This window comes from Mus musculus, chromosome 5, assembly GCF_000001635.26.
Source record: "Mus musculus strain C57BL/6J chromosome 5, GRCm38.p6 C57BL/6J".
NCBI classification, from domain to species: Eukaryota; Metazoa; Chordata; class Mammalia; order Rodentia; family Muridae; genus Mus; species Mus musculus.
In genome coordinates, this window is record NC_000071.6 from 115,217,449 (window position 1) to 115,242,601 (window position 25,153).

The window sequence follows — 25,153 nt, forward strand, 5'->3', positions numbered from 1 at the left end:
TTATGGCAACTGGTAGTGGCAGTAGCAGTCCTATGCACTTTTAATCCCAACATTTGGGAGGTAGAGGCAGGGGGATTACTGAGTTGAAGCCCATCCTGGTCTATGGAGTGAGTTCCAGGACAGCCAGGGTCATGTAGAGAAACCCCATCTCAAACACATACACACACACACACACACACACACATACACACACACCACACACACACACACACACACAAAACCCATCCCATCAGGCAGTGCCTGTAAGTTGCTCAAAGGGTAAAGGCACTTGCCACATGAGCTCAGCCCCCTAAGTTCAACTCCTGGAACCTATCTACGTAAAAATGGAAGGAAAAAAACTCACTCCATAAAATTGTTCTCTACCCCTCCCAATTACCCCTCCTTTGTGGTGTGTGCACACACAGGACAATAACCCATTTTTATTTATTATGTTAGGTATAGGAGTGCCTGCACATATATATGTATGTGCACCACATGCATGCCTGGTATTTTAGGACACCAGAAGAGGGTGTCACATCACCTGGAACTGGAATTACCGGACAGCTGGGCTCTACCATGTGGGTGCCAGGAATTGAACCCAGGTCCTCTGGAGGAGCAGCCGGTGCTCTAACCACGGAGCCACCCCTCCAGCGCCACCAATCTTATTTTTATTTTTTTTTAAGTAGGCAAAATGATTGAACAGACGCATTCAGAAAAGACACCGTTATCTTTAGCTAGCAGGGAAGTACAAATTAAAATTGAAACTTAAGACACCCTTGCAGATGTGTTAGGGTGGATTTCTCAGTTGAGCAAGCCATCTAAACAGACAGTATCAGTGAGGGCGTGGAGCGTGAATCGGCAGTTCTGTCGAGAAGGCTGGCTGCTCCTTATATAGCTGAGCACGCACCAATCTCTGCTCATAATTCTCTTTCCTCGCTGTTTACCCGAGAGAACTGAGATGTGTACTTATGCAAAAAGCTTATACATGAATTTCATAGCTTCATTCTTCAAAACAAAAAACAAAACTTAACTTTGTGGGTGTGCCCACCTGAGTGTGTATATGTGTAGGAGCCCAGAGAGGCCAGAAGAGGGCATCAGATCCCTTGGAACTGGAGTTATGGGTAGTTGTGAGCCACCATGTGGGTGCTGGGAATTGAACCTGGGTCATGTGCTCTAACCCCTGAGCCACCTTTCCAGCTCCCTCTGGTCAGTTTTATTGTCAACACAATCCAAAGTCAACATGAAAGAGGGATCCTTGCTGAAGAATCACCATCAGGTCAGCCCAGTGGCCATGGCTGTAAAACTGTTTGATTGTAGAGACAGGGTTTCTCTGTGTAGCCCTGGCTGTCCTGGAACTCACTCTGTAGACCAGGCTAGCCTCAGACTCACATAGATTCACCTGCTTCTGCCTCCCAAGCACTGAGATTAAAAGTGTGCATTACCATGCCCAGTCCTTGCTTTTGAGATGGGATATTGCTCAGCTTGATCTAAGCTCTAAGGATCAAGCAATCTTCCTTCTTCAGCCTCCCAGCTAGCTGGAACTACAGTAGACGTCCCATTGTTCATAAGGTCCTCAGTTGTTCAAAGCAGGTCTTAGGCAGGTCCTGCCTCTTGGTCTTCACGCCCAAGTGCTACACCTTCCTTGCTGATCAGGGCTCCCCCAAACCCCTAGGACATATGAAAGTGACAGTCTAGAGGCTTTGAGATAAGCCCAGGGACTTGATCTCTGATGGATCTTTCTGTAGAAGCCAACATCAGGTCCTGAGGGCACATGCCCAGCCCCAGGAAAAGCCACTAGACTCCAGAACAGCCAATGTCACTCAGTTGTTAGAACACAAGTTGCCATGTGACCACTCATAACCACTTATAACCTCATGCATCACAACACCCAGCCTCGTTACTCCTGACTCCCGACTCAGAGAAACCAAGCAAGGTGTTGATGTTGGTGGTACACACCTTTAATTCTGGCAGTCAGGAAGCAGAGGCAGGTAGATCTCTGGGTTTAAGGACAGCCTGCTCTACCAAGGAAGCCAGGGCTATACAGAGAAACTCTGTCTCAGAAAGAAAACAAAACAAAACAAAAAAAAAGCAAACAATAGATAGATAGATAGATAGATAGATAGATAGATAGATAGATAGATAGATAGATAGATAGGCAGGCAGGCAGGCAGGCAGGCAGGCAGGCAAATAGGGACTATACAAAGTAATAAATGTTCGCACAGAACCACTGTTTGTAACAGATGCTAAGGGAGCCTGAGACAGGGCGATCAATTGTGCTGAGGAAGGAGTTCAAGGCCAGCCAGGGCAGCCATAGCAAGCCCCTGTCTCACAAGTAAATAAATAGATGCTGCTGTTACAAGCTATTACACTTGAGGGTCATTCGTTCTGGAGCAGCAATGACTTCAGCTAGCCTTCACTGAGACTAACCCTGTGATTTCTGTATGCTAGCTGCCTGTTTGTCTGCAACCACTCTCTCCAGGTATGGTGGCACACTCAGGTGCTAGGGCCAGGTTGCTCAGAGTTCTAGGCCAGCCAAGGACACACAGTGAGACCTGACTCCAAATAAATAAGTAAGGACTGGAGAATTGCCTCAATGCTTAAGTGCTAAGAGCATACCCTGTTTTTCTTCAGGACCGAGTTCAGTTCCCCTGCACCCTTGTCAATTGGCTCACAATCACCAGGATCCACAGGGATCCATGGCCCTCCTAGGTTCTGCATTCACAAATGCACACACAGACAGGCCAGCAAGATGACTCAGTGGGTAAAGGGGCTTGACTCCCAAGCCGTCACTTAGAGTTTAATACCTGGGATTTACATGGTGGAAGGAAAGACACTCCTGGAAATTGTCCTTAGACCTCCACATGAGCACCATGTCGGGTGCACACTCACACACTGAGGCAGGAGGATGGTTGTGAGTTCTGGGACAGCCAGGGTTACTTAGGGAGACCTTGTTTCAAAATAAATAGAAGCTTGGCCAACAATAAATCAGTCTTAGGGAGAGGAGAGTTATTTCAAGGAAGGGCATCCTCAGCTATGTACCAAGTCTGGGGCCAGTCTGGGCTACATAATGAGTTCTGGTCACTAGGGTTACATAGTGTCCCAAGGGTGGGGTGGGGAGACCCTGGAATGGAAGAAGATTAAAAACAAAACAACACAACAACAAAAACCCTCCCTACTTAAGACAGAGGTAAATATTTAAGAGTAGCAAGAAAACAGAAGCGGAAGAGACCCAGAGGGCAAGCCCCTGCGCTCTGTGCCCCCCAAGCCCTGCACTGGTGTGAATACACGACCTGTGGACATCGAGGACCAACCGTCTTCTTATTCCTCTCTCACCTAACAGCGGCTATGACAGTGGGTTTAACCCAAGACTTTCTCCAACACGTTCCCTACCACCAGGGTCAAAGCTGGTGAAGTTCCGTGCTGTGGGGATTAACACAGCCCCGGGACACCCAGGAAGCAGCCCTGGTGAGAGACTCCGAGCTATTTTTGAAAAGCAAGCAAGGCCTGCAGGCATCCCTGGCAGAGCCAGGAACTTGGAGCTGGAAGATGGGCGAGCCAGGAGCAGAGGGAAACAGACAGCTAAAGGCAGAGCCCACGTCCTGTCCCTATGACGTCAGCCCCACGCATTGTGACATAAGACTGTGGCGGTGGCTGTGGGCATGAGATTGGGCGGGGCACCCTTGAGCTCCCTTGGATGCACTTTTATAAATTGTGGTAAGATATTCATAACCTAAAACTCATCCTTGGGAATTTTTAACAACTCCCTCTGGGGGCTGAGTGACATTGGGGATCGACCGACTGAGTTCTTGCTGGAACAGGGAGTGTGGATGCCAGCCAAAAGTATTGGTTCACCAAATGGCGCGGAGAGGTTTTGTTCTATTTGGGAAGAATTCTGAGATTGGAGGGCAGGTCATTGCTCTGGGGCAAAGCCGGGGCCAGGGATCAGAAAAGAGCTAAGGGAAACTGTGTGGGGAGGGGAGAGAGGGGAGGGGACAGGGCAGAAGAGCAGGTGCTCTGGCTGGAAACTGACACCCTCGAGGGGACAGAAAGCAGCAGAGGGGCCTAATGAAGCATGTACTGTAAGGAGGAGGTGTTTGCAACTGGGCCGGGGGGGGGGTCATGGGCAGCCAGAGAGAGCCATCAAATCCCCAAAAATAACTCCCTGCTTCTGCAGGAGAAGCTGGAACTAATCAAGGTGGGAATAATCTAAAAATCCAGCAGAGAGACTGCTGAAAGCATTGGAGGCTGAGGGCAGTAAGCAAAAGATGGCTTTGCCCCCACGAGGGGTTGTTGTCCCAGAAAACGGTACCAACTTAATCAGTTCTTCTTCCTAGGGCCTCCATCAGAAGACCCCCACCCCCACCCCCGTGGCTGGCATCTATTCCTACTGTGTTCCCTGTGCTATAGCATCTATTCCTACTGTGTTCCCCTGTGCTATAGCATCTATTCCTACTGTGTTCCCCTGTGCTATAGCATCTATTCCTACTGTGTTCCCCTGTGCTATAGCATCTATTCCTACTATGTTCCCCTGTGCTATATATAGCATATGGCTAAGCCTGTGGGCTCTGAAGTGAGACTTCTGAGCTATGAACTCTGTCTCTCTCCCCCTCTCTCTCTCCCTCTCCCTTTCTCTATTCCTCTTTCCTCTGACCCTTTGCTTTTTTTTTTTTTTTTTTTTTTTTTTTTTGAGACAAGATTTTCTGTGTAGCCCTGGCTGTCCTGGAACTTGCTCTGTAGACCAGACTGGCTTTGAACTCAGATCCTCCTGGCTATGCCTCCTGAGCGCTGGGACCTACGCCTTTGGCTGTGGATCCCTCTTCAGGCTGCTTTCTCATTCTAAGCCTCTTGTTTCTGCAACTGGAAAACTGGAGTTCAATTGATACCTGCCCTACAGGATACTGAGAGCAATCTTCAGTGTTGGCGATTTTTATTATGAATCTGCCCAGTAGTGATGCAGTAAAGAACATTAATTTTCATCTCCTCTCCTCTCCTCTCAGGAGAATGGACCAAGGCATGCAGAGCCACATGACATCGAAACAGAAACCCCAAGTTTCCAGCTAGTTAGATGGCTCAACAGGTAGTGGTGCTTGCTGTATGAGCCTGCGTTTGATCCCCAAAACCTACAGTGGAAAGTTTATCTTCTGACCTCCACATGCATGCTGTGGTAAGCAGCACCTCCTAGTTAGAATGGGGAGGTAGCTGTGCAATTGGCTCAGCACCCACATTAGGAACACACAACTGTAACTTCAGTTCTGGGAGATACAGCGCCCCCTGCTGGCCTTGGTGGCGCCTGCATACATATGGTGCACATAAACTCATGTAGGCACACACAAGTACCTAGAAGGAAAAATAAGCAAATACACATTTAAGAGAAATTTAGATTTTTGATCCATCCCAGCTGTCCTGACCCCTCACCACCTGGGTATAGGAGGAGGATAGTAGCCTGCAAGCAGTTTCCTGCCCCTCACCCATCCCTTCTTTCCAGGCCGATGATCTGTTAAGGACCCTGGTAATGGCCTCAGTGAGGACATGTTCCTTTGGACATGCCTCTATATGCTCTGGTCAACGCCCCTTCCCTTCTCTGAGCCTCAGTGGAAGAAAGGATTCCTACCAGAGGGAGTTAGCCAAGCAAGGGCCCCTGCGGTCTCAAGCCCCCCTTCCCCTTTGGGCTGATTGACAAATTGAGTCTGATCATGAAGTTTGAGCTCCAACTAATGGGATGAGACACAGTCACAGCTGGGGGCTGGAGAGATGGCTCAGCGGTTAAGAGCACTGACTGCTCTTCCAGAGGTCCTGAGTTTGATTCCCAGCAACGACATGGTGGCTCACAACCATCTGTCATGGGATCTGGTGCCTTCTTCTGGTATGCCTGAAGACAGTGACATTGTACTAATTTACATAAAATAAATAAATCTTTAAAAAAAAAGGCACAGTCACTGCATGCGTGAGTATAAAAGAGGTCATCTTGGTCATGTGGTTCCTAGCCCCCCACCTTGGGTTGTGGCACACAGTTTACAAAAAGGGATTGCTTTGTGTGTCCCTTCTGAGATGGTGAGGTTGTTCCACACACTCTGTTTCCCTAGCTGCAGAACTTGGGGCAGTAATAGGAGATTCTTTTTTGTTTTGTTTTGTTTTGTTTTGTTTTTGGTTTTTTCGAGACAGGGTTTCTCTGTATAACCCTGGCCGTCCTGGAACTCACTTTGTAGACGTAATGGGAGATTCTAACCCTGAGGAGTCTATAGAGTTTTGTTCTCTGGCTCTATGGATGTTGGGGGTTGGCATTGGAAGCCAGGATAAAGGTTGAGCCCAACGCTAGCATGCGTTTCCCCTTCCTCCTCCCTCTTCCCTGGGGCAAAGGCCAGGGAATGGGGTCGGTGTGAGGCAGGTGCTGCCCACTGAAGAGGCTGCAAGAGTCACCCACAGCCTGTCTGGCTCCCGTGTGCCAGGCACTGTCCCATATACTGGGGGGAAACAGCATTGTTCAAAACAGAGGACACCAAGTAACAACTCAACAGCCAGAGTAATGTCAGACCTGGTGGCAGGGGTGGGGGGTGGGGGGGTGGGGGGGTGGGGGGTGGGGGGTGGGGGGGTGGGGGGGTAGGGGGGGTGGGGGGGTTGGTGCTTTGTGAGCAAAATTAAACATTGTTGTTGCTGTTGCTGCTACAGTTGCTGCTGCTGCTACTGTTGTTGGACAGGGTCTCCCTTACACCAGGCTAGCTTCAAACTCCTTATCTCATCGCACAGAGTGACCTTTCCCTCCTGATCTCCCTGCTTCCACCTCTTAAGTGTTGGGAATACAGTCATACGCCACAACACTCTGCTCAAAAAAAGCCACATCTTTATAAAGCACGCCCTGTGGGCCAGGCCTTGCTAACAGATGTTAAATCATTTCAAGTCCTTATGACAGCCCTATGTGACTCAAGGTAAAAATCACCAGCCTTATTTCATCCCTGAGGAGATGACAGCAGAGGGAGGTTAGGTGGTTTTTCTAATGTCACACAGCCTTTAGGAGGTAGAGCTGACATTGGTACCCAGGTTCCCACTGCGCTGGCTGGTCAGGGCTGCATTAAGTAGGGCAATTTGTTCAGGGAGGCATCCTGCAAGGAAGTTGACATTTGAGCCGAGATGCAAGAAGACGGGGGGGGGGGGGGGGGGGTAGGTTGAGGAGGCAGAAAGTTCCAGATGGTGAGAACATTGACTCCAAAGGCCCTGCGGCTGAAGCACAAGGTGGCCAGCTCCAGCTGTAGCAGAGGACACATGAGGTCGGAAGGGTGCCAACCCAGACACATGGGGTGACAGGGCACCTCATCCTTCCCCTAGGACTTTCTGGACCTTCCTCGCCATTCTGAGGGACACTCACAAGTGTGGCCGAAAACGTTTTTGACAGGAGCAAGGGCCCTTCTCTCCAGAGTCAGTCCAATTAGCCTGAGGAACAGTGAGCGGATCCTCTGAAGAAACCAGCCTTGGCTGCTTCCGCCTCTTCCCAAGGGCTCCCAGGCGGTGGTCTTGGTGCCTGACGGGGGCGGGGGGGGGTGGCTCCATCTTTCCTTGCTCACACACAGAAACACAGAGGAACACCTAGCTCCTGCTCTTGGGAGTGCAAAGGCCAGAGTCTAGTCATAGTTCAGTGAGGGGGTGCAGTATCCCAAGGCTGGCCTTCAGGGGGAATGTCAGGGGACTACAAAGGGCTCCCTTGTGCTTTAGACTGACTCTGTGTGGTTTGCAATGCAGCTTCCCCTCTGTTGGTATTAGGAATACCATGTACGGTTGTTGTGGATATTAACATGTAAAAGACCCATTCTGGGGGCTAAAAATGTCCTAGATAAAATCTGAGAGATGGTATGTAAGATGTGATGAGCTGTGTATTTTAGAATTGTGTCTTACGCCACATATATATATGTATATATATATATATATATATATATATATATATGTATGTATATATAATATCATTTTTTTCCAGCATGTAAAGCCCCTGGCCCTTGGTTAATACCGTAATGTTCGCTAGCATTAGCATGAATGTTCCATAAATATTTGTTGAGTAGGTCCCAGGACCTTTTCACACAGCGTGGATCATTTATTTGATCCACAGTACTCTTGAGGCCTCAAACTCAACTCTGTCTGGGATTGAGTTCTTACATTCATCTCTGTCTGCCTCCTCCCCCAGGCTGCCCTTAAGTGCCTATGTCTTCACTCAGAAGGGATGGCTCCCAGCTCTCAGGAGGCAGAGGAAGGTGAATCTCTGTGAGTCCGGGCCAGTCTGGTTTATAGCATGAATTCCAGGCCTTCCAGGCTGGCTAAGCCGGTCAGCTGACTACAAAGTGAGACCTGGTCTCAGTCAATCAATCAAATAACACACACACACACACACACACACACACACACACACACACACACACACACAAACAAAACTAAAACACTAAAACCCAGCCCTTAGTGGGCTGAGGAGGCGGGTCCAGTGCTTTTGCTTCCCAGGTGTGGGGAGTAAGGCCTGGGCCACCAGTTCCAGATCCGGCTCTCTTTAAAAATTAAAGATGGGGCTAAGAAGATGGCACATTGGTCAGGATTCCCTCTTCTGGCTTCTAAGGGTACCCCACATCTCACACAGAGACACAGACAATCACAATCACACACACACATTTAAAAGAGGGCTAGCAAGATGGCTCAGTGAGTGAAGCCCTTGTGACCAAGCCTAATGACTCACGTTCCCGGCAGTTATTATCATCACAGGTGATCTTTTGGGGACTTGGGTGGTGGAGGGAACTGCAAGTTGTCCTCTGACTGCCACATGCATGTAAAGCCATGCGAGCCCCCTCTCCCCAAAACACAGATGCACCCAGGCACAGATAAATAAAATGTTAAAAAAAATAGTTCATTGTTATTGTTCATTAGTCTCAAAACTTCAAAAATGGGGGACAGGGTAGTACATGAGGGCTGTCAGGGATGTGGAGAATGGTGCCGGCTGCATCCAATCACCACGGGTTGGGGGGCGGGGCTCTAAACGATGGATTGCTCGATCTGGAAGCGGGGAAGACTGAGGCAGGAAGGGTAGGCTCAGCCAGTTCTGAAGAAGGTGGCCTCCTGAGACAGACCTCTGTCTGTCACTGTAGCCTCACCATGTGGGGAGACAGTAAGAGAGCTCTCTGGTGCCCTGATTTAGTCAGAGGTTCTATAGCACCATGACCCAAAACAACCTGAAGAAAAAAGGGATTGTTTCATCTTACAGTTTAGAGCCCATGATGACAGGAAGTCAGGGCAGGGACCTGGAGGCAGGAGCCGATGGAGGGATGCTGCTTACAGGCTTGCTTCCCCTGGCTTACTCTGCCTGCCTGCTTGTAGAACCTCGGACTGTCAGTCTAGGAATGGCCCCGCCCACAACCCCCCTCCCCCCAGTCAATCTCTAATTAAGACAATGCCCTACAGGCTTGCCCACAGGCCACTCTGATAGGAACATTTTCTCAGCTGAGGCTCCTTCGTCCTAGATGACTGTACTTTGTATAAAGATAAAACTAGCCAGTACAGGCACCCTTAAAAAAAAAAGAATGAAAGAAAAGAAAAATGAAAGTGGGCTGGAGAGACGGCTCAGCGACTGCTCTTCCAGAGGTCCTGAGTTCAAATCTTGACAACCACATGGTGGCTCACAACCATCTGTAATGGGATCTGATGCTCTCTTGTGGTGTGTCTGAAGACATCTACAGTGTACTCATAGACATAAATAAATCAAAAGAAAAGAAGAAGAAGAAGAAGAAGAAGAAGAAGAAGAAGAAGAAGAAGAAGAAGAAGAAGAAGAAGAAGAAGAAGAAGAAGAAGAAGAAGAAGAAGAAGAAGAAGAAGAAGAGGAAGAAGAAGAAGAAGAAGAAGAAAAGCAGGCTGGCCATGGTGGCAAGAGTGGAGACAGCACTCAGGAGACAGAGGCAGGAGGATCATTGTAAGTTCAAGACCAGCCTGGTCTATAGAATCCAGGACAGCCAGAGCTATACAGAGAAACCCTGTCTCAAATAAATAAAGTTAAATTAAAAGCTACTACTGCCAGGCGGTGGTGGCGCACGCCTTTAGTCCCAGCACTCGGGAGGCAGAGGCAGGCAGATTTCTGAGTTTGAGGCCAGTCTGGTCTACAGAGTGAGTTCCAGGACAGCCATGGCTACACAGAGAAACCCTGTGCATGCGTGTGCGTGTATGTGTGTGTATGTGAGACACATGCCACTGCCTGTCTGTAGTGGGCCGAGAACAGTTTTATGAAACTGGTTCTCTCCTTCCAACTTTACCTAGGTTCTGGGGATCGAACTCAGATTTTCATCACAAGCACTTTTACCCTCTGAGCCACCACACCAGCCTTGACGTCTCCTATTCTGTAAACTTTATTTTGTGTTCATGACTCTTCCTGCACGCCCGTCTGTGTGTCATTTGTGTGCCTGACACCCGTGGAGGCTAGAGAGGAGGTCGGATCCTCTGGAATCGAGCTGATACACGATGGTGAGCTGCCATGTGGGAATTGAACCTGTGCCCTCTGCAACAGAAGTTCTTAAGCGCTGAGCCATCTCTCAAGCCCCACTCTTGGTTTGAGACAGGGTTTCTCTGTGTAGCTCTGGCTGTTCTGGAACTCACTCTGTAGACCAGGCTGGCTCGGAACTCACAGAGCTCCAACTGCCTCTGCCTCCTGAGTGCTAGTAGTCACAGGTGTGCCTCCTGAGTGCTAGTAGTCACAGGTGTGTGCCACCAACTCCTCTGGCCACTGAGGTCTTCAGGATACTCAAGGATGCTTGAGAATCAGTTATTCTAAGACACCATCTCCTCAGAGGATCAAGCTGGGTGTTCAGATCTTAACACTCGAGTTCTGTCTGCTGGGTTCGAACACTGACAGTGGAGTGTGGGATGGTACAGGCACCATGAAAAAGTTTGGCGTTGGCTCAAAAGGTTAAACATAGCATTACTTTAAGACAATAATTCATCCCCTAGAAGACCTGAAAATGGGGACTCAGACAGACAAGGTTCACCAGTGCTCATAGGACGATCCACAACAGCCAGTTCTTTACAGACGGCTGGATGAAGAAACGGTCGCGATTAAACCCTTGTGGTGGAACTCGACTCTGATCCCAGCACTCGAGAGGCAGAGGCAGGCAGAACTCTGGGAGTTTGTGGCACCTACATAGCAAGTCCCAGGACAGCCAAGGCTACATAATAGAGAGATCTGTCACATTATAAGATTTATATGAAATGTTCAAATAAGCAAAGCCATAGAGACAGAAATTGGATCCGCGGTTGCTAGGGACTAACCAGAGAGGAAGCTGTGAGAGATTGTGTACATGGCATGATAAAAATGTTTTGAAAATAAAAAGGTGTCTGCTTAATTCCCCAAATATACCACATGCCATTCAGCGGACATGTCTCTCTCTCTCTCTCTCTCTCTCTCTCTCTCTCTCTCTCTCTCCCTCACACACACACACACACACACACACACACACACACACACACACACAGAGAACAGTTGTAATAAAGTTTATTTTCCCTGCCTTCGGTCAGACTGCTTCTGTGGGGGATCAGGCTAAAGTGACTCTCTGAGATGAGATGAGAAGAGACAGAGTTGTTTCTGCTTGGTTTTTTTATTATTAATTTTTTCCGGTGTATGTCTTGGTACATGTTGTAATACATCTATGCATGTGTGCCTGGGTACATATGTAGAGGCCAGAGCAGGATGGCTGGGACCTTCCTCTATCATTCTCTGCTTCATTGCTTTGAGCAGGGTCTCTCACTGAACTGGAAGCTCATTATTTTGACTAGTCTACTAGGCTCTTGAGAGCGGCCCTTGTCTACCCCAAGTGCCGGAACACAGGCACACGCAAGCCACGCCTAGCTTTCTTTTTATTTTTTAAAAATTATTTATTTATTTATATATGTGAGTGCACTGTAGCTGTCTTCAGACACCCCAGAAGAAGAGGGCATCGGATCTCATTACAGATGGATGTGAGCCGCCACGTGGTTGCTGGGATTTGAACTCAGGACCTCTGGAAGCAGTCAGTGCTCTTAACCACTGAGCCATCTCTCCAGCCCCCTGCCCCATGTCTACCTCTCTATGTGAATGCTATGGATTTGAATCCAGGTCTTCATGTTTGCAGTGTTAGAGCTTTCCCACCGAGATATACCTACAGCCCCTGTGTTGTTATAAGATAGGATCTTGCTCTGTAGCTCAGGCTGGCCTTGAACTCTTGATCCTCAACTTCCACCTCCTGGGTACCAGGATTACCAGCATGTGCCAATGTGAAGGGCCCTATTGCTTCTACTCTTTGGAGGTCAGCTGCCATTCTGTGAATGGCCTCAGTGCCAATGAGAGGTTCCATGAAGGAACACTGAGGTCAAACTGTCCCAGCATAAGAGCCCAGCCCACAGGACTGCTACCCACATGAATGGAGTCTTTCTGGCCAGCCCAATGCCCTGCTGAGACAGCGATGGAGATCTGCCCTCCATGAACGAGAAACAGATGTTAAGTCACAAGTTTCAGGGTGACTTATTCTGTAGGAACATGTAACCCGTGCTAGCTTTTAGGGCATAGTGGCATACGCCTTTGATCCCAGCAGAGATCCCAGGTGGATCTTTATCAGTTCTGGGTCAGCCTGGCTACCCTGTCTCAAAATACACCTAGCCTGGTGGCTGGCTCAGAGAAGGCTCCATAATGAGCTGCACTAATTTAGGCTTAGTAATGGCACCTAGCACACAGTAGGTGCTCACCCAATGCCTTGAGATTGAAAATCTTAAGAAAGCAACAATCACGGGGCTGGAGAGATGGCTCAGTGGTTAAGAACACTGACTGCTCTTCTAGAGGTCCTGAGTTCAAATCCCAGCAACCATGTGGTGACTCACAACCACCCAGAATGGGATCTGATGCCCTCTTCTGGCTTGCAGATATACATGCAAATAGAGCACTCAGTGTATAACCGAGTCTTAAAATTAAAAGATAATAATCTTCAAAATGAGCTGGTGAGATGGCTCAGTGGTTAAGAGCACCCACTGCTCTTCCAAGGTCAGGAGTTCAAATCCCAGCAACCACATGGTGGCTCACAACCATCCTTAACGAGATCTGACTCCCTCTTCTGGAGTGTCTGAGGACAGCTACAGTGTAATAATAATAAATAAATAAATAAATAAATAAATAAATAAATAAATAAGTAAATCTTAAAAAAATAATCTTCAAAATGAAACAGTCATCATAATTACATTGAAGGGTCAACTTTGTCTAACCATCATAACCAATAACAGGGGGTGGGTATTTATTCTGCTCAATATTTTAATTATTACCTGGTATGGAGGGGATAGGACCTTGATATATAGCCTGGGTTAGCTATAAACTCCACAATCCTCCTGCCATATCTTCCCATGTACTGGGGTTATTTATAGGCATCCATTACCATAACCAGTTTATTGTGCCCATTTTACAGACCAGGACATTGAGGCCCAAGAGCATGCAAGACACACGATATGGAGGCTGACTGTAGACAGGCAGGCTGAGTTCTCAGCCCTTTACCCACCATTCTGTATTCCATGCCTCCCCTGTTATTCTGGCCTCTGACTGGTCATGTGACTTCCACCATGTGACTCTCTCTGGATCCTAGTCACTATCTGCTGCTGGAGTACAGCAGGAGGCAGTGGTGAAGGTCACTTCAGGCCACTCCAACTAACCAGGCCCTGGCCACTGTCTGGCTGATGCTAGTGACTGACCAGTTCAGGCCGAGGGACGCCTCTGATGCCTGGACTGTCACAGACAGGTTACCACACATAGCCTACTGAACTATTCCCCACACCCCATTCGTACCTCGCTAGGGGCGGGGTCTAGCCTCTGCCTATTCCCAACCCCCAAAGGCCCCGAGGGAGGCTGAGGCAGCCACCCCCAGATGTCTATTCCTGTCTTTGGCCTAGCGCCGGGCTGGGGAAGCAACAGCTATTTTGAGACCCTTCTCCCTCCAAGCGTGAGCGGTGGGAAGGTGCTGGAACATCCCGAACTAGGAGGCTGTCCGTCATAGACTTGCCCTGGATGTTGCCCCACCCCCGGTCCCCCAGGCTTCTGTAGCTCTGTTGCTTTCTCCAGTCACAGTGATGGACCTGCTTGCTCTGAACACAGCCATCACGCTGGGATAACCAGAGAGGACAGATTCCAGGGAACTTTGCAGGAGTCCAGAGCGCAGTGTGATTGACTGGCACTGGCCCTCTGGAGCAAGAATGGGACCTGCAGGCCTCCGAGGCTGATCTGAGCTTATGCAGGAAAGATGGCAGTGGTGAGCCAGGCGCGCTCTCTCAGAAGAAACTGAGACTCGGGGGAAGGAACCAGCATCACGTGTATAACTCCAGCATTTCTTTTTTGCCAGAACAGCTACATCACCTCAGTGGGCTCTGTTTTATTCCCTCGGCTGAGGCAAACATTAGGAATAATATACTTCGGGAGACCGGGTCCAGGAACTTCTTTAAACGACGAAACTATCCTATACGTGCATGTGTCCGGTCATCCGTTCAGTGTTGTAACAAAACACCACCGTGTGGTTTAAACAATGAATTTTTTTTTTTTTTTTTTTTTTTGGTTGTTCACAATCTGGCAAAACCCACAGTAGGGTTCGCTTCTTGGTTTATATACAGCTGTCTTCTTGGGGTATCCCCACATGGCAGGAAGGATGAGAGAGCTCTCTGGGGTCCCTCTCATAGGGGACATCGTTTCCATTCATGGGCATCACAGCCTCATGACTTAATTATCTCCAAGTCACCTTCAAAGTGCCCCCTCTCCTCACATCGTGGTGAGGTTAGAATTTTAACACAGGGATGGGAGGTCACACGACCACACGGTGCCTAACATCAAGAGAAACTGGCATAGGAGGTCGCACAGGAACTGAGCATAACGGCTCTTTTCGGTGATCCTCGGGAGAAGCGGAGAGATCACCCCACGTCTGAGGCGTTTCAGACCAGCCGGGATTGCACCATGAATATTACAACAAGAGTTGTAGGGCAGCCTGAGCTAGTCCCTATGAGACCCTGTTTCCAACTAAGGGGGAGACCACTGAGAGTGGCAGAGACGGATGCAGAGTTCTCAGCGTGCAGAAAGCCTGGGTTCAATCCTTAGCACCACATAAAACAAAGTGCAGTGCCATATACACTGTGATCTCTCCACTCATTGGTCAGGGCTCGACACCATCCCAGCCGCACAGAAAATGCAAGGACAGCCTGGGCTACAGGAGACTGTCTTTAAAAAAAAAAAAAATCACAGGATAAAAAGTGAATCTCTCTTCCTACTTAACACTTCTAATTTCTCTCCCCAGAGGCAGCCACCATCAACAGCTTTCTTGTGTCACCTTCTGGAAATTTCCCATGCAAATAAAGACAAGAAAGCTATGTGGATGGTAGCCCGAATCCACTATCCGCAGTGGGGTGTGTCAGAAACGGCCTTTGATCTCAGAACCCGGGAAGTTGAAGCAGGCAGGTTTCTATGAAGTTGAGGCCACCCAGGACCATGACCCAACTGTTCCCTTAAAACAAAACAAAACAAAACAAAACAAAACAAAACAAAACAAAACAAAACAAAACAAAACAAAGACCTCCACCAGAGTGTCTGGTTCAAATGCTACTCCTGAGCCCTTGCCTGTGTACCTGGGGCAAGCAAATATTTGTAATACAGCACAAATAACACCAAGCACACATCTTATAAGGCTGTGACTCGTGCACGCTCACACACACACACACACACACACACATACACACGCACACACGCACGCACACTTCTGCAGAGTTTTTCAAAGAGACACTGAGGTACCTTTTGCCAGGTCAAATAAAGGTCATCTTTGTTCACCTTGTCCTTGAAGAAAGGAGTGTGTAATTAACAATCACTGTATGGGGGTTGGAGAGACTGCTCAGCAGTTAAGAACGCCAGCTGCTTTTCTATAACTTTTTGTTTTGTTTTGTTTGTTTTTTTCCAAGACAGGGTTTCTCTGTATAGCCTGGCTATCCTGGAACTCACTCTGTAGACCAGGCTGGCCTCAAACTCAGAAATCTGCCTGCCTCTACCTCCTGAGTGCTGGGATTAAAGGTGTGCACCACCACCGCCCGGCGCCAGCTGCTTTTCTAGAGGAACCTGGTTCTCTTCCCAGCACCCACTCAGTGGCTGACCACCATCTGTAATTCCAGTTCCATGGGAACTCACGCTCTCTTCTGGCTTCCACAAGTACTGCATGCAGGCGGTACACAGATACATAAGGCGAAGAAACACACAAACACACAAAACCCAACCAAACAAAAAACCTAAACCAAAGAGTACTGTACTTGGGACTTCTTATTTGAGGAGTGAATGATCCGCAAAGCCAGTGGCCGGGAAAGATGTCCACAAGGCATCCAGAACTATGCGACAAGATTCAGGGCTCCATCTTAGGTTCAGGAGGAAATGTTCTTTAGCATTCTCCCACACAGTGGTTCCCTAGAACCCTGGCCAGGCAAATAGAAACTACAATTTGACTTAAATTGTCTCCATACCCATTTCTTCTTTTCTTTTAAACAACAGCGGGGCTGGAGAAATGGCTCAGCGCTTAAGACCATTGGCTGCGCTTCCAGAGGACGAGGGTTAAACCCCAGCGGCTCACAACTGTGCAATTCCAGTTCTAGGGGACCTGACACTCACTCAGACACACATGGAGAAGGAACACTAATGTAAATAAAAATTGTTTAAAAAAATTAAAAAACAAGGGCTGGAGCGATGGCTCAGCGGTCAAGAGCACTGACTGTTCTTCCAGAGGTCCTGAGTTCAAATCCCAGCAACCACATGGTGGCTCACAACCATCTGTAATTCGATCTGATGCCTCTTCAGGTGTATCTGAAGACAGCTACAGTGTACTTACATATAATAAATAAATAAATCTTTGAGCCGGAGCGAGAAGGAAGCAAAGATTTAAAAAATTTTTTAAAAACAAGACATCATGTATATTTAAGAGGCATTTAACTATACAAATTATTTTAATGACTTAAAAAAATAAAAACAAACAAACAATCCAAAGGGAAAAAGAAACAAGTAACTAGGCTTAAGGATAGACTTAGAGGCGCACAGGGTAGTGGCTGCTTAAGGATAGACTTAGAGGCACACAAGGCACACAGTGGCTGCTGGGAAAACAGCCACGCAGGTTCAAGTGTCCTGGGCCAGCATCCTGTGTGGCTGCAGCATCTAGACTCTTTAAAAGAGACTCCCGCGATGCCAATGTGCCTGAGAAAGCATCAGGGCTGGGGGTGTATCTTGGCAGCAGAACCCTTGCCTAAGCACCCACAACATATTCCCCAGGACCTCAAAATAAAAGCACCCTAAAACTGGGCCTAGTAGTTCATGCCTTTCATCCCAGCCCCCCAGGAGGCAGAGATGGGTGGACCTTCCATGAGTTTTAAGGATAACAGGATCTACATAATGCCACACACACCTCCTGCCTCCTGCCGCTCCCATGTAATTAAATTTATTTAGGAGGAGGCACGTGTACACATACGGAGGTCGGAGAACACCTTTCTAGGGCTTCCTATGCCAGTCCCTGAGATCCAACTCAGATCTTGATCAGGGCTTGACCGCAAGCTCCCTTCCCCATCGTCTCACCTGACCCCTGATTGATCATTTTAGCAACTATCCCAACCTCTTCTTAGACAGTTATCTAAACTTTTAGTCTGATAACGGTTTCGTTAGTTGTTTCAAAGTAGGTTTTTGGAAGGCGTAGCCGGAGCTAACCTTTTGGGCCAGCAACGTAGCAGTGGGGGCCGACAAACCCAAAGTGTGGGGGGGGACCCCCAAACGCCCACTCACCCTGATCCGGCCCACGCACACCTGACCATCTGACCTGGGCTAGGCCCAGTCTTTCCATAACCACGGTAATAAATAGTAAGCGAAACCACCCCAGGATACAGGATGAGGGCGGTGGGTGATGAATGGGCTCGACGACGCACAGGTTTGGGCTCAGCGGGGATTAGGCTCCATCCCCGCGTGAGTCATGCCTGCGTAGGTCCGCCTCTCTAAGCCTCAGCCCCTTCCTCCGCCTGACGCCGGCCCACGACTCCCGCCCCCGCGCGGCGGGGACCCGGGTGATTGCAAACAGCCGCCGGCCTCATTAGGAGACGTGTAATTAGCGGCTGGCGGAGCCGAGGGCGGGGGCTAATTACCACCGGGAGAGGCTGCGACGACACGTCGCCGCCGCCGGCCCACCGGGAGGCGTCTGGCCCGCACTTCCCGGCTGGCCCGGATCAGGGTGCTTCCTCTGGGTGACAGCCGCTCGCCGTTGTTTGTTTATTAGGCACCCGCCCTCCCGTGCCGGTGCAATCCCACCTACACCTCCATCCTAATAATTCTTAATAATCGGAACTAGAAGGGGAAGCTCTGCTTTGGAGACGCGGTGTGGTCCCTGACAGCACCGGGCCGGAGGACGAAGACCGGGGATCCGAACCCACGCCTGTGGCTACGTTACAGCAGGTGGGCAGTGAGCATCGGAGTGGATCCGAGCAGGGAGTTTGGAGACCAATGCTTTCAAGGTTAAATTCTGGGCCTGGGCCCGGACCGCATCTATAAAATGGTCTCAGGGTTAGGATAAAGGCACTGGTGCTATTTTTAGAGAGTGGGGAGTGTGGCGAGCTACACAGTGGGCCTCTGGCACCCCCTACCGGCCGCTGGCTGTGGACGATGATTGCCTCTTGATTGCAATAGTGAATGGCAGTCTGCGAAGGGACATCTGTGGTCCCCTAAAGCTGTGGCTAAGAGAAGACTGAAAACTGATTTCGGATCTTGTAAATAGTCAGCTGTGAAATATAAGTCTTGCTTTACGTTACCACACCTGGCCAGGCGAGGCCATGACAGCTGTACACATAACGGAGGTCCTGAGAACCAACTTCCCAAAGTCGTCCTCTGATCGCCACCTCCGGCCGTGGCAAATACGCACCTCCACATTTCTACAACAAATAAATAAATCTAATTTTCAAAAATGACCCTGCTACAAAGCCAGGCACCAAGAAACCCAGGATAACAAGAAAATCTGTAGACAATGTGTATTAAGGCAATGCTGACCGACTTAGTGGTGCACTTAAAACATGCAATACCGAGCACGTGAGGAATGTCTGTAGCAGCACCGGCGACAGGAAAATAGAGTCAAGCAGCGGACTTACAGGCATGTTGCATGCTTAAAACATATATGTCCAGGCCAAGGCCTGGCAAAACCTATCTCTCCAGAAATGGGGATGATGGCTCCTTCCCACTAAAGGTTTTGGCAAGGGCCTGGGAATTTGGGGAGCACTGAACCTTATCTACATCTTAATAGGGTGGCAGTCACACAAATCCACCTCACTGAGTCACACCATTAAGAATATGCACTTAGGGCTGGTGAGATGGCTCAGTAGGTAGGAGCACCTGACTGCTCTTCTGAAGGTCCGGAGTTCAAATCCCAGCAACCACATGGTGGCTCACAACCATCCGTAATGAGATCTGACTCCATCTTCTGGATTGTCTGAAGACAGCTACACTTACATATAATAATAAATAAATCTTTAAAAAAATATGGACTTAGGGGCTGGAGTGAAGGCTCTTCTGAAGGTCCTGGGTTCAAATCCCACGTGGTGGCTCACAACCATCTGTAATGAGATCTGATGTTCTCTTCTGGTGTGTCTGAAGAAAGCTATAGTGTACTTAGATATAATAATAAATTTTAAAAAAGAATATGCACTTAACATGCAAGATAAATGAAGTGTAGCACACCCCTGTAGTCCTAGTCCTTAGGAGGCTGAGGCAGGATTGCTTTGGGCTCCAAGCTAGCCTTAGGTAGATAGAGTGGGACCCTGTTTTTTTTTTTTTTTTTTTTTTTTGTTTGTTTGTTTTTTAAATGCTGGGCAGTGGTGGCGCAGGCCTTTAATCCCAGCACTCGGGAGGCAGAAGCAGGCGGATTTCTGAGTTCAAGGCCAGCCTGGTCTACAGAGTGAGTTCCAGGACAGCCCGGGCTACAGAAAGAAACGCTGTATCAAAAACCCAACAACAACAATAATAATTTATCATTTATTAATCACACAAAGGTATTCAAGGGAATGGGCTAGAAAAACGCATTAAAAACCTTAACCCTCTGTTCTTCATTTTAAAACATAATCCTCTATTCTTAACAGAAAACAGAGGGCTGGGTGTGGTGGGACGCGTTGGTAATGCCAGCGCTTCGTAGGAAAAGGCAGGGGATCAGAAGTTCGGGGTCGTCTTGGCTACACAGTCAGTCTGGGGTTAGCTTGAGGAAAAAAAGAAACCAGGAAGAGAGGGAGGGAGGATACTATATTGTTTTTGGAAACCACTTGAAAAGAACTCCCCTCCACAAAACTGTCGAAATCCCCTCAAAGAATTCGCGTATTTGGCTGTATGGGAAAACCTGTGCTCTGACTTTTAGGTCCCAGATCGTGCGACACTCTCGGACTTTAAGTGCAGGGCTGACCTTAAACGTTCACTTGGGGGACTCTGAGCGCACAGAACTTGTGTGGAAAATCCCCAGCGCCGGCCGGAGGCGAACGCATGCGCTCTTACGCCCGCCGCGGGAGGCGGAGCGTGGAGATTGACAGGGCACGCTGCCTGTCCGAGCCTAGTGCCGCCTTCCTCCCGCATCCGGCGCGGACGCCATGGTGCGGTTCAAGCACAGGTAAGCAGCGCTGTCCCCGCGCCGTCCCCGCGACCCGGGCCGCGCTCACCCCGCTGTCGCCGCAGGTACCTTCTGTGCGAGCTGGTGTCCGAGGACGCGCGCTGCCGTTTGAGCCTGGACGACCGCGTGCTGGGCGGGCTGGTCCGCGACACGATCGCCCGGGTGCACGGGGCCTTCGGCGCCGCCGCCTGCTCCGTGGGCTTTGCAGGTACGAGGGCGCTGCGGATGCAGTGCGGGGCGCGCTTTGCCAGGGCGAGGCCCGGCCAGTGTGTCGCGTTTTGTACGATAGTGGAGGGTTCTAGAAAATCGGAGTGCGGCGGGTCGAAAACTGAACAGAAGGTGCCGATCGCGCAGTGGGACAAGGCAAAAAGTTCAATACCCAGCCCCCGGTGTGTGTGCCGGGGTGGGTTGAGTTGGGGGATTCCGTTTACTGCCCGTTTTAGTGGAAGATGGGTGTTGAATTCACTAGGCTAAATGAAAGTAGCCATGTAGAATTCCTAAGAGCCATGATTTGACAGGTCACGTTAGCACGTTTTAAAATGTCAAATGTATCCCTCAAAGTTTAAACCCGGCTGCGAGCTCGAACAGACTAGACAGTAATTCTCATATGGAAACGCAGGATGGAAGCTTTGTTTTTCTCAGAATGTCGCTTCTTAGTTTAGCTCCTAATTCCGCAAGCACACTTGAACTATGCAGAATCAAACATACATAAAACCACAAAGTTTTCTTGCTTTCGCTGAGCTCTACAGGAAAACAGGCGTTTCCCCGGCAAGGATTTTTTTTCCCCCTGCAGCGTTAATGTTAATTACGGTGGAGCTGGGCTCTCTCTCCATTCATTGACCTGAGTGGTCAGCGACTTCTTGAGGGCGGAAGGTTTCCCTTAACGTTTCCTTTCAAGCTGGGTGCTGCGGCCCATGCTTTTATCCTAGCAGTCCCCAGGGAGCAAAGGCAGGTTCCAGGCCAGCCAGGAAGTCCTAACTGGACTGTCTAAAAGCAGACAAAAACAAAACAAAAAAGCCACTTTCAAGAATGTTAGGTGGAGATGGAGAGAGGGCTCAGCGGTCTTTGGGAGAGGAAAGATTCCTATCTGAAATAGTCTGAAACTCCAGTTCCAGAGGACAACACCAGGCACAAATGTGTAAATACATGCAAGCAAAACAGCACACGATTACAAATCTTTAGTGTGGTGCATTGCCACACCACCTCTAGTAAGGATCTGTGTGACAAATTCCACAGGCTGAGGCGTTTGATCTCAAAAAGGGGAGACCTCCTGGAACAGGCTGTGGAACTCTTCACAGGAGAAAAATTATTGAGTCGTAGATCTTTTGGCTACTTATCAGTTTTATGTTTTCTATTCCTTTTCCTGTATATGAGGTGTTCCTGATAGCCTAGGTCAAGATCTTAAGCGAGTATTATGACTACAAAACCATCCCTTGAGATGGAGTCACTAAACATGACCTCATCTCCAGGAAAGACAGCACTTCTCTTTATAAATCATGTGTAAGATAGTATTAATAAATATAAACTTTCCCAACAATATTTTATATGGCTGCACCTGCGTCATCAGAAATAGGTTTTGGTATCTTGTTTAAGAAAGTATTATATAGGAAAAATTAAAACAGTTTAAAGAGCTACAGAACAGGGAACTGATCATAAAAATTCATTGGCATGTTTTTGGGAATTTGCCCCAGCCTCAGATGACTTTCGTATGTTTTACTGAGAACACCTTTCTTTGAAGTTGTGACTTGGATGATTTTGTATTTGATGTACCAGGTGGTTGTTATGTCTGTCCTATTTTGCTGTTTCACTGAACACAACTTTTCCGAGCTGAGCTGTAACACCTATTTCTCTAAGTATAAAAACCCTTGACGGAGAGCTGCAAAATACACGCAGATTCAGACTGCCTCTGTTTGTTTATCACCACCGAATCCTTAGCCACCTGACCTCGAGAACCCACATCCCAGGGACCCCTATCCCGGCTGGGGTGGTCCATGCCAGCACATCCTCCCATGTGACGTTTGCCTACGATAGGGTTTTTCTGTATAATTCTGTGAATTTTAATTTCTTTCCCAATTTCCCCTTCCTCCTGTAGTCCGATACCTCAATGCCTACACTGGAGTCGTGCTACTGCGATGCCGGAAGGATTTCTACCAGCTCGTGTGGTCAGCTCTTCCTTTCATCACCTATTTGGAGAACAAAGGCCACCGTTACCCGTGCTTCTTCAACACATTACACGTGGGAGGTACGGGTGGTGTGGATGGTGGCTGTTGTTCAGAGCAGTTGCCAGGTGGGTGGGTCTTGCTTCTATCCACTGAGAACAAGATGTTCCTCCCACCACCCACCCCCTGGAAGACGGTAACCGTTTCACAAGCCATTGTCCACAAAAGCTCTTTCATGTGCCAGGTACCATCAGAACCTGTCAGAAGTTCCTGATCCAGTACAACAGGAGACAGCTGCTGATCTTGTTGCAGAATTGCACTGACGAAGGTAAGCAATGCCAGGCCAGCGTAAGCAGGGACTGAGGCTCAGCGGGGAGGACGATGCCCTAGGACATCTTCCTTTGCTGTAGGAGAGCGGGAAGCCATCAAGAAGTCTGTCTCAAGAAGCTGTCTGCTGGACAGAGAGCCCGTTGAAGAGCTTTCAGACAGTGCTGGTGAGGAGGTTGCAGAAGCAATGGAGTGACCGTTTCCAGGCCCACTTGTGGGAACAGGACATTACAGGAGGTGACAGCAGCATCCCACAGTTCTCCAATGGAAATGACTGATAACCAGCACTCAGGTGACCAGCTTGAAGTGGAGGGCTTGCTGCCTTACCTTGCATCCATGGTTGTGAAGGCTCTGTGCAGACATTTCGGATGTAACTGCTTAGCTCAGGGGTGGAATAAACATTCCTAAACCATAAAATGTGCACTTGCCTTGAATGTGCTCCCCGTGTGGTTCGAGATGAGTTTTAAATGTTCCTAGACCCTTAATATAAGAACACATGTAAATCTGGGCTTGGTGGCATACCTCTGCAATCTTAACACCAGGTAGACAGACCGGCATATCTCTAGAGTTTGAGGCCAGCCAAGGTTCCACAGAGTGTTACAGGTGAGGTGGGTTCAAGCAGAAACACTGGTGAATAACCCCCAGCTATACTTACATAATCTAGCTCAGCACTGTGTCCTAGGACTGCAAATAGCAGGGGATCTCCAGTTTACCATGGCTCAGGTGCCTTTCAGCAGGCCCCAGTGAGGCATGAGTGTACTCCTGGCCTTGGGAGGCGGGCTGCTGTGAATAAGAAGCTCCCATATAGCTAAAGGCTGTGGTCCCAGCTGGAAGGATTGGGAGGTGCAGCCTTGTTGAAAGTGTCCCGGGTAGCTCTCTCTGCCTCCTGCCTGTCAGATGGTTTACAACTGACTCTGTCGCCTTTAAACAACGGGCACTTAAACAAGTTGGGCTCAGCTTCCAGCTCCTACACGGAGGCTCACAATCAAATGTAGAGTGACTCCAGTTGCAGGGGCCAACAGACAGGCATGCAAACACCCTTTCGGAGGCCTTTAAGAAAAAGGGGCTGTGAAAGGGCCAAACCTCTCTTGGTAAGAAGGGGAATCAACAGGCACAGCCTCTTCCCAGGAGAAAAACCTGCAGCAGAGCAGTGCTGTCCCACTGGATGAAGGAACTTAAGGGCTACAAATGAATATGCTTGTCGGGAAGGCGGCTCAAGTTGAGTGTCAATACTTTATTCTGGTGTAAAGAGGGGAAGCTGGAAAATACACTGTATTTAAAATTTTCTTGGTTCCCCCTCACTTTGTGGAAAGCCCCTCCCCCCGCCCCAAGCTAATCAATCTGTTCAAACTCAAATACTTAAAAATTACAGCAGCAAAACAAAAGCACAGAGAGGAAACCCGATGGAGAAGGCGCCTGGGCAATAGTGTCACTTGGTGTGGACGACCGAGGTGCTGAACAGCAGCTTCTGCTTCTGTCTCTTCCTTTTCTTCCCTCCTCTGTCTTCTGAGGGGAAACAGAGAGTGCACTTAGACAAGGGGAGGCACAGTACTGTGGGCACCCAGGTGAAATGGCCCAGGGCTGATTCCCAGCACCCACGGGCAGCTCCACTTCAGGAGATTTGATCCCTTCGAGCTCCAAAACATCAAGCATGCACATGGTACACACACATAATAAAAAAGAGTTCCTCACAAGTCCACTTCTGGACCTTAAGGATTCACATAGGGTGGACAATAAGCCCCGTGCTGACACTTGGTACCTGCCACTGACCCAGGCAGGAACGGCAGCACACGTGGCTAAGCCTGAGCTCTGAGTTGAGTGAGTTTCCCGCCCTTACCAGAGAGGGGGTCTGAAGTAGCTGGTGTGTCCAATTTCATGAAGGCTGCTTCGATAGCTTGGCTGAAGGAATTTTGGAAACTGGGCACAGGAACACGGTCAGAATTGTCACTCTCCCCATCACTGTCCACAGGGGCGGGAGGAACCAAGCTATTGTCATCTGAAAAGGGCAGTGTTAAAATTGTAACCCTTGTATTGAGAGGGGTTGTC

At 48.9% G+C, this 25,153-nt stretch overlaps 2 protein-coding genes across 9 annotated transcripts in view; one reads left to right on the top strand and one right to left on the bottom strand.

The window, feature by feature from the left end:
• The first annotated feature begins 18,139 nt into the window (after positions 1-18,139).
• Pop5 (processing of precursor 5, ribonuclease P/MRP family (S. cerevisiae)) lies at positions 18,140-23,524 on the top strand. Of its 3 annotated transcripts, NM_026398.4 has the most exons (6): positions 18,403-18,436; positions 20,376-20,621; positions 20,687-20,829; positions 22,714-22,863; positions 23,025-23,108; positions 23,191-23,524. In NM_026398.4, exons 2-6 carry the CDS (start codon positions 20,602-20,604, stop codon positions 23,301-23,303), a joined length of 510 nt encoding a protein of 169 aa, NP_080674.1. In that variant the 5' UTR covers positions 18,403-18,436; positions 20,376-20,601; the 3' UTR covers positions 23,304-23,524. The 3 variants fall into 3 exon arrangements, with proteins under 3 accessions (XP_017176108.1, NP_080674.1, XP_030109934.1); XM_017320619.2 differs by lacking the exon at positions 20,687-20,829 and having other exon boundaries at positions 18,140-18,436; XM_030254074.1 differs by lacking the exon at positions 18,403-18,436 and having other exon boundaries at positions 19,923-20,621.
• Positions 23,525-24,321: 797 nt separating this feature from the next.
• The window catches only part of Rnf10 (ring finger protein 10), a 31,152-nt gene continuing 30,320 nt past the window's right edge, over positions 24,322-25,153 (bottom strand). For 4 of the 6 annotated variants that reach the window (NM_016698.2, NM_001302448.1, XM_030254658.1 and 1 more), the window contains exons 16-17: positions 24,945-25,103; positions 24,322-24,613 (exon numbers count right to left, since the gene is read on the bottom strand). In NM_016698.2, the coding sequence (NP_057907.2) occupies positions 24,537-24,613; positions 24,945-25,103 (236 nt within the window). In that variant the 3' untranslated portion in view covers positions 24,322-24,536. The remainder of the gene's footprint in view (positions 24,614-24,944; positions 25,104-25,153) is intronic. The other 2 variants (XM_017320970.2, NM_001302449.1) reach the window with 1 other exon arrangement.

What these genes read in the sequence shown, in the direction of transcription:
- Pop5 (NM_026398.4), top strand. Translation starts at nt 20,602, where the DNA reads ATGGTGCGGTTCAAGCACAG. An exon ending in ATGGTGCGGTTCAAGCACAG is followed by an intron (nt 20,622 to 20,686) that starts GTAAGCAGCGCT and finishes CTGTCGCCGCAG; the next exon opens with GTACCTTCTGTGCGAGCTGG. An exon ending in GCAGAATTGCACTGACGAAG is followed by an intron (nt 23,109 to 23,190) that starts GTAAGCAATGCC and finishes CCTTTGCTGTAG; the next exon opens with GAGAGCGGGAAGCCATCAAG.